At 37.5% G+C, this 9468-nt stretch overlaps 2 protein-coding genes across 2 annotated transcripts in view; both read left to right on the forward strand.

Moving 5' to 3' along the window:
• Positions 1 to 761: 761 nt before the first annotated feature.
• MYOT (myotilin) lies at positions 762 to 4578 on the forward strand (the record flags this gene model as incomplete). The annotated part of the gene is made up of 3 exons (XM_006169915.1): positions 762 to 927; positions 4060 to 4193; positions 4388 to 4578. Coding segments are annotated over 3 exons (473 nt in total), but the record flags the coding sequence as incomplete, so codon positions are not given.
• A 2054-nt stretch (positions 4579 to 6632) lies between these two features.
• PKD2L2 (polycystin 2 like 2, transient receptor potential cation channel) overlaps positions 6633 to 9468 on the forward strand; it is a 69434-nt gene continuing 66598 nt past the window's right edge. The window contains exon 1 of the mRNA XM_027768841.1: positions 6633 to 6704. Coding sequence (XP_027624642.1) covers positions 6674 to 6704 — 31 coding nt within the window. The 5' untranslated portion in view covers positions 6633 to 6673. The remainder of the gene's footprint in view (positions 6705 to 9468) is intronic.

Consider the following 9468-nt stretch of genomic DNA (forward strand, 5'->3'; position numbering starts at 1 on the left):
ATTTTATTTATTATTATCATGTTTTAATTTGCTATAGTGAACATGTCTTCACCAGAAAGAGACAAAAGAGCAAGTGAGAAGGCGAAAAAGCAAGCCACAAGTCCAAAACTAGCACTATGGTCAGCCATTTGGGAGTTGAACACCTTAACCCCTGCACCACCTCCTGGCTCCCCTTAAAAAAAATAATAATAGTAATAATAATAATAATATAAAAACACAATTATTTATGTAATTTTATTTATTAGGTTGTCAGGAAAGTCATAGCATATTTTTCTGTGTAAAAATGCATCATGACTTTCCTGACGACCCAATGTTATTACTTTTCTTTTAAATAGCTATAGGGTACCTGCACTCACCAGAAACAGAGATGGAGAGAGAGAGGGGAAAAGTGAGAAAGCAAGCCACCAGGTCCAGGACTCAAACTGTGGTCAGCCATGTTGAAGTTCAGCACCTTAACCACCATACCACCTATTGGCCCCCAGTGTGATTTTTCATGCAACCAGGTGAGGACTCACAGGGCAGTTAGCCATGTGAAATCCAGATGCCTTATTCACCACACCAACTGGCTGGCCCTGTGGTTGCTTTTAAAAACTTTATCAACATAAAAATATTAGGTTATTGGAAAAATCATTATGTATTTTTGCATTGAAGAACATAGAAAAAAATATGTCATGACTTTTCCAACAACCCTGTATCATAATACCCTGGTTTGATTAACATCTTTTTATATTTCAAATACCTGACTTTTTATTACTATGCAGCAAAAGAACATAAAAGAGCACCAATGTTTATCTACAAACCACAGAGCAAAAAAGTTTTTGAAGGAGACTCAGTGAAACTAGAATGCCAGATAACAGCAATACCTCCACCAAAGCTTTTCTGGAAAAGAAATAATGAAATGGTACAGTTCAACACTGACCGAATAAGGTAAAATAAGTATTAAGTATTTCTAGACTTACCTTTAGTTTATTTGGATGAATCCAATTATACTTTAAATATATATGGCATGCAATTATGATCCCAATTTGTCTAGTTTTAAAAACATGAATATAAATACAATAAAATTTAATTAAGTCAAATTCCACTAATCAGAAAGTCAGGGCATAAAGTAGTCTAGGATTTACCTTTTTACTAAAATGAAGTAAGACAGTTCACAGAGGGACTAGACAGTGGCATGGCAATAAAATGTGATACTATTTGAGCCTGACCCACATGAGAAGATTCCAGGGTAAACACTTCTGTAAGTATAATGGGCACACACATGCCAGTAATGTGGGGAAGATTGAGGTTAGACGTAGATCACAGCATTGAGACTCTGCTAGGAGTAGTGTCTTGCTATCTCTGTCTCTCACTCATGGAAGAATTTTTAAAAAGTCTCATTTTTTTAAAGATGGCTTAAGGAAATTAAATACAGCTTCAAATTTTTCATAAACTTTTTTTTCTTATCATTCTGACTCTGTAGGTCAGAGTCATCACTTAAATAAACTTTTCAGGGATTTTGATTTGTGAGCAATCCCTTTCAGAGACTAAGACAACTAAAGAATATCTACTCAGACTTCACCCTCTACACTCCAAGTTCTATCAAACTGATAGGAGAGGTAATGCACAGGCCCTTTGAAAAGTCATCTGCATTTGAGCTGTAAGCAATTCCTTTCAGGGATTAAGACAATAGAAGAGTTTTCTGCTCAGACTTCACACTCAAGACTTTAAGATCCACCAGACTGGGAGAAAAATGGAACTGCAGAGAGATTATAGATCACTTCCTCCTACACACCTCTGAACACTCAGACTTAATTTCAAGCAATAAGGAAGAAACGTATAATTCATCAGATGACCAGAAACCACCGTAGAGGCACAAGAAATATGAAAAACAATAAAATATCCCTCCCCCAAGAGAAAAGAACAACTACTCATGCACAGACAGTACAGTAGAACTCGTGGAAATGTCAGAAGAAGATTTTAGAATATTTGTAGAGACAAAGCTAACAGAGATACAAGAGAAGAGAGATCCTGAACTCCAGAAGATGCAGAAGAAAAGAGTCAATGAGTTGCAGGAGGTGTGGAAGTTCTAACATGAGTTGAAAGAGGGAAATACACACCCTAAAAAAAGAATCAAACAGAATGTTAGAGGTGAAGGCTATAATAGAGGAAACCAAAATCTCCTTTCAAAGTATTAAAAGCAAATTAGATCATGCAGAAGATCAAATTCAGATGCAGAAGACAGAACCTCTGTCCTAGAAAAATTCACAAAAAAGACTGAGAAAATAACCCAATGAAATTAAAATAATATATGAGAAATATTAGATACCATTAATCATCCAAACATGTGGATAATTGGCATCCCAGAAGGTGAAGAAACAAATAAAGGCATTGCAAATCTATGCCTCATTTTCAAATCCTCAAGTCTGGGACTCAACCTGTGGTTGGCCATATAGGAATCCAACACCTTTAAGTTGTTCTTTTCTCTTGGAGGAGGGATATTTTTATTGGTTTTTCATATTTCTTGTGCTTCTGCAGTGGTTTCTGGTCATCTGATGAATTATACATTTCTTCCTTATTGTTTGAAGTTAAGTCTGAGCATTCAGAGGTGTGTAGGAAGAGGTGATCTATAATCTCTCTGCAGTTCCATTTTTCTCCCAGTCTGGTGGATCTTAAGGTCTTGAGCATGAAGTCTGAACAGAAACTCTTCTGTTGTCTTAGTCCCTGAAAGGGATTGCTTACAGCTCAAATGAAATCTTGGGGGAAAAAAAAAAAAAAAAAAAACTTTCCAAACCTAGAGCAGGATTCAAACATCCAGACCCAAGAAATACAAAATACTACACACAAATCAACCCAAGAAGATCTTCTCCAAGGCACATCATAGTCAGATTGACCAAAATCACAGACAAAGACAAGATTGTAAAATTGGCAAGACAGAAAAGTCAAGTTACTTACAAAGAATATCCCATCAGGCTAACAGTGGACTTCTCGTCAGAAACCATGAGAGCAAGGAAAGAATGGGAAAATACATTCAAAGTGTTGAGTGAAAAACAATTTCAACCAAGAATTCTACACCCAAAAATTTTGATCATCCCTTTTATGGGAAGAAAAGATAAAAACATTCTCAGATAAACAAAGCCCAAAAGAATTTACCAACACCAGACCAGCTCTCCAAAAAGTTCTGAAGGGAGTACTATACCAGGAAAACTAAAGACATACACACAGAAAGAAGAGTTCAAAAAACAACCAAGAAAATAGCAAACTTAATGGTAGGGACAAGTCCAAAATTGAATGTTAACTTCCAGAATTTAAATGGAAAGATCAGACCACAACAGAAGAGAGATTAATTATATGAGACTGAACTGGTAAAATGGAATTTATGACTTTTGACTAAAATAATATGACTGATTCCCTCCTATGCTTTGTTTTCCAGATTTAAGGTTTTTTTTTTTTTTAAATCTTCTCTTGAGTTGTTGATAGGTTCATAACCCTAAACTTTTTCCTAGCTTTACGTCTTAAGCAAATTTCTCTTAACATTTTGTGATTTTAATTTATTAAAATTAAAACTGCTTTTCTTGAAATTACAAAATACATTTTAAGAAATACCTATTTAACGACCACAGTAAGCTCTATAGCCTCAGCTTGGTGCTACTTTATAGTATGCTCATTCTACTCACTGAGTTTTATGCCTAAAGTCAGACATGTGTTCATAGACATGTATATATCAGCCGAACTTGCTATTGAAAATATTTAATTAAGATTTGTTTGTACATCAATAAAATGGGGGGGGGGAGGCATGGAAAGCAACTGTAGATCGTATGGGAGGAGGGTGGGAAATGGCAGAGGATGAGACGTAGGGAATCAAGGGGTAAAAGTGCAAAATATATAACAAGAAAAGAAAAATTACTTGTTGATGATAACATGTATAATCAGTGTATTCTGGATGGGAAATCTCATTCTGTATGCTGTGATGATGTACAGTGAATGAATGTAAAATACATGAATTTAACTTTAAAAAATGTTTAAACTTTCCAGGAAAGTTAACTCTTATATTTTCATTTTTTAAATGTTTCTTTTCAGTTTGTATCATGATAACGCTGGAAGAGTTACTTTACTGATAAAAGATGTAAACAAGAAAGACGCTGGGTGGTACACTGTGTCTGCAGTTAATGAAGCTGGAGTGACCACATGCAACACAAGACTAGATGTTACACGTATGTCACACTATCAATCCAATCGTTAACAAAGGATTTAACCAAGAAGTCGTAATAAATATAAATCCTAGCATAGTATAAAATCTGAGGGACTTTCTCCAAAACAATCAATTTAGATTTTTTTTCTTTCCCTGTCTGCAACCAATTTGTTTAAAATAGGTTTCCTGAAATAACTTTTATTTTATCTATTTCAGCCCGTCCAAACCAAACTCTTCCAGCTCCTAAGCAGTTACGCGTTCGACCAACTTTCAGCAAATATTTAGCACTTAATGGGAAAGGTTTGGATGTGAAGCAAGCTTTTAACCCAGAAGGAGAATTTCAGCGTCTGGCAGCTCAATCTGGACTCTATGAAAGTGAAGAACTTTAATAACTATACCAGCATCAGAAAACATGACAACTACAATACTAGTAATATATTCTGTGATATTTTAAAATAAATCCATAGCTGTATTAACAGGTTATGGCTTTAATTAGATAATATAACTAACATATATTAGTTATCCTTTGAATCTTGCACATTCTACTTCTCTGATTTGTGAAGCCTACAAAAAAGCTGGATATATGGACTTATAGAAGAAAATCTTAAAATGTGAAATTTTAACATTTAAGTCATAGACATTTAACAATTATAGGTTACAGATTAATAGCAACATTTTAAATACATCTAATAATTATAATAAGGTTTACTGGTACTGCTTTCTAAATGCTTTACCTGCTTTCTCTTAAAGTAATACTAACATGGTATGTTAACTGAGTGTTTTATGTCAAAAGATAATAAAATTAAAATATTTAAAACAGATTTTCTCCTCATTACAAATAAAATGTCTTTTTTATATATATTGTACAACACTCAGCAAAATAAGTTCCAAAAGAGCAACAGTTACATTCTGGAACAGTGTTAACTTCACAGCTTGGATTCTTCCTTAACTGAACTAGACTTCCTATGTTTTCCACTTCAAAGGCAACTATAATAACTTAAATAACTAAATCTCTCCTGAATTTGTGATTTTGTTTTAACCAAATAGGTCCCTAGTTCTTCAAGATCTTTCCATCTATTGAGTAAATGGAGTAAGGCTAATCTAGTGAACATCTGTTTAACTCTTATATTCAATGTAATTTTTGAATATCTATACAATATTTGGATGTTTTCCCTTCCATAATTTCAAGCTCAGTTAACCTGTTATATTAGAAAGCATAATTTTGTGGGCATCTGAGAGTCCATATACAGAGAAACCCAAGTCCTTTTACTAAGATCTTCTAAAGGTAGGAGAGTAGCTCTTTTTTCTAGAAGGCCTTTAAGTCCATTGGCTGTAAGACCTTTGCTAGGCCTCTTCTGTTCCTTTTATCAACAGTCGTTTTTGACCTTTGTGAATGTGTCCTACTTTGGCTTTTCATCTGCACATAATATGGCATTGTATCAACATCACCACACATCTTTCAGGGAAATAAAAGTGGCTTTATCTTTTACTTACAAAACAACTTCGTGCATGCTGCCCTAGGGCCTTTGGACTGAATTCAATTTTTCCTTTTTATCAACAGGAGAATCTCTCTTTAAATCTTGGTGAACTTTTGGCTGCCATAATTGACAGCCACATTTGTGTAGCTTCTTCTATAACTGATTTACCTGCCAAAACTTCTAGACCACAGGCCCATCAGGGATCCCAAGAATTGTTTGGTCCACTGGTTTACATAATCATGGCCAAAGTTTAAGTTTTTGTTTTGTTTTATTTTGCCATATGGCACTCGGACTGCCAAAGACAAAAGAGACAATGGGAGGTAAAGTGAGAACTCGTCCCCCAGAGGGGATGGCCATGCTACAGTTCCTTCTCCTCCATTCTCTTCCTGAGATTTTGGGGTACAAGCACATACACATGCCCTGGGTGATTTTCAAGCCACCAGGTCTAGGACTAGAGCCATGGTCATCATTGCAGATATTTTAAAATCAATTTTAACACTGGAAAGGGGAGAGAAAGGAAGCTATTTCCAAAAACAACCTTTTGCTGATAATAACCAGATTTACCAGCAGCCAAAGTGTGGGGTCACGGTTAGGCTTTCAGGCTTTGGCTCCAAACAGACCTTGCCCCACTTCAGGGTTAATTAGTTCCTCAAAGCTTCCCTTTCTTAAGGCCTAAAGAGAGGACAAAAATACCTACTTGTCAGGAAAGTGGGCATACAGATGAAACAAGGCGATAAATGTTAATGTTATTTAAAAAAGAGAAGTCTGTTATAATTCTTTACTATGATCCAGGTTCGTCCTGGAAAGGCTCTCTGAAGAAGAACACCGCAGCAACCCAATCCCGTCTCACACGTAAAGCTTCCAGAAAGTGCTCATTGCGCAGGCGCGAGAGCTACTCGCCAAATCGAGAGGCGGTGACAGGGTTGCCCATGCGCAGGAGCCGGACAGAGGGAGCCACGTGACTATCCGCGCAGGCGCGGCAGACCCGCGGTGGCTAAACCGGCGGTGTAGTCCCACGTCCGCCATGGCTGAGGCATCCCGGTGGCACCAAGGCGGTGAGAGGTGTTTCTAGACAGTGAGTGGGACAGGGAGATGTGGCAATTCCACATACCCTGAATGGGGCTGTGTAGCCCCAAGTCTCTAGTCATATGAGAGCTAGCCCTCACAACCTTACCTGGAGCATCGGAAACGCGAAAGTAGAACCCCCAGAAAATATGGCACTGGCCCCTTGCCTGAGACTTGAACTGGGTGCTGTCACCTATTGTTCAGTGACTATCGCTAGGCCTACGTCCGAAGTCCTTTGGTGATCTAGGGAGTCATGGCCTTAACCGAACTCCAGCCCGAGCACTTTTTCCCTCTTCACCAAGAAGCCAGCCCACTCTAGAAGTGATATTTACAGGTCTAGAAAACCATTAGGGATAGATGGGGGGCGGGGGGGGAGGAGGGGGGGGAGAGTGTTAGTGTTTATTTAGCTTTTGTATTTTAAGACAAGACTGGTGAGGAAACATCTGTGCTATAAAACCTATTCATTTATGGTAGTAGTGGGTTATGCCCACTTATGCTGGTGGGAAAGTTTAGTAATTATCCCTGCCTTACAAAACAGAATTTAAAAATAACCAGATGCCATTGGAGCTTTCCTTGACAGTGTAAGGACCAGAAGTGGTTTTATTTTTCCATAGTTGTTACATACATTACAAATTATAATAATGTAAAGAAATTTTTTGTTTTATATCTCACAGGGGCTCCAAAATATAAGCCACATTACAGAAAGGAAGTAGAAATTAGAACCACACTTCAGGAGCTGTTACTCTACTTTATTTTTTTAATAAACCTATGTATATGTAAGTACACAGATATAGATAAGGATACTAATGGTTTGAACTAAGTGGTTGAAAAGTGGAGATTCAAAAAACATAGGCTGTCAGATTATTGAAATTTATTTTAAAAATAGTGACAGATTTTAGACATTCTCTTACACTTTTAAGTTCATTTGTATATACACTATTTCCAATTGGCAAAATTTTAGGTCACAGATATAATGAGAAACTTAAATGATCAACATTGATTGGATATAATTATACCTCTCCTTTGACAATTCTATCTTGATATAATTAATCCCTTGGATTGACAATTATAATTTGATCTCTTTTAGAGACATACAGATCTATAAAAGTGCAAATAAGGCCAAAGATAGAAGTTTGTCTTGGTATTTGCCATTAGCTTTGTTCTTTTTTTATTGCCAGAGGGTGTGCTGGCCAGAGACAGAGGCAGGAAGTACCCTTTCAGTGGGGTATGGTAGGGCTACAATCCCTTCTCCATTTCTCTCAGGATTTGGGACACACATGCACATGTGTCTGGCATGTTTTTTAAGCCACCAAGGTCATGACCTGTTGTACAGTAAGTAGTACAATATGCTTGTGCTGAATCCATATAATCCATAAGGAGAACTGAAAAAACACCTCAATCTACATTCCTATATATAGTTCAATAGAATTGACTTGATATCTGAAGGGCAATATTAAAAGAATATTTTACCTTGGGACCAGCAGTTGGCATAATAGCTATGTCGCTGGACTCCCACGTAGCTGACTGCAGTTCAAGTCCCGGACCCAGTGGCTTAAACTCACGCTGGGCGCATGTGCATGTGTGCCCAAGATCCTGCGATGAGAATGAAGGAGAAGGGATTGTGCCATGACCATCTCCCCTGGGGGGTGATTTCTCACTTTCTGTCTCTCTGTCTCTCTCTCTTTCTGGTGAGCACACACACTCTATAGCAAAAACCTCTCAAAAATAAAAGAATATTTTATCTTTAGAGTGTCCAACATATATTAGATGTAAGCTTCTGGCCAGGATTATCTTATGTTGGTATGTGCTACACACTAGCAGCTGTATACCTCTTACCTAATTAATTGGTGTTCTGGGATGAGTTTGAATCAGATCTTAATTAAAAAGACAACTACAACCAAATATAAATTATGGTATCTTAGACCAATGATAAACTTCCATGGTCAACATTTGTAAAATGTTATAAAAATAATACATACTTGGGACCAGCAGATGATGTAATGGTTATGTTGCTGGACTCCCACAAAGTCAACTGTGATTAAAGTACTGGCCCTGGCAGCTTAAAACTCACTCCGGGTGCATGTGTGCCCAAGATCCTGAGAGAAGAGTGGAGGAGAAGGGGTTGTGGTTTGGCCATCTACCCTGGCGGGAGTGACTTCTTGCTTTCTGTCTCTCTGTCTCTATCTCTTTGGTGAGCATATGTGTCCTATAGCAAAAAATCTCTCTTGAAAAGAAAAAATAAATGCTCAGAACAGTTAAGAAAATACAAGTGAAAAGGTTATAATTCCATTCAGATTTTTAAAGAAAAATAACCTCAAATCCATCCCATCAAGAAGGGGATTTGTTGAACACTACAGTATATATACAGTGAAATAAAGTAAAGAATGTCATGGGAGAGCGGGGAGGATGGCAGGTGCTGTAGTGGTTAAGTGTGCTGGACTCTCACATAGCCAACTGTGGTTTGAATCCTCAACCTGGTGACTTGTTTTCTCAACCCCCCTCCCAACTCTGTCCCTGTCTGCTCAAATTAAAATAAATAAATAAAGCTAAATAAAATTATTCTTTTTTTTTTTTTTTGGAGAGGTTTTTGTTATAGGGTGCGTGTGCTCACCAGAAAGACAGAGAGAGACAGAGAGATAGAAAGCGAGAAATCACACCCTAGGGGAGATGGCCATGCCGCAATCCCTTCTCCTCCATTCTCCTCTCGGGATCTTGGGCACGCACGCACACGCGCCCAGCATGAGTTTAAGCCAC

Source organism: Tupaia chinensis, unplaced genomic scaffold (genome assembly GCF_000334495.1).
Source record: "Tupaia chinensis unplaced genomic scaffold, TupChi_1.0 Scaffold147608_1, whole genome shotgun sequence".
In the NCBI taxonomy this organism is placed as follows: Eukaryota; Metazoa; Chordata; class Mammalia; order Scandentia; family Tupaiidae; genus Tupaia; species Tupaia belangeri.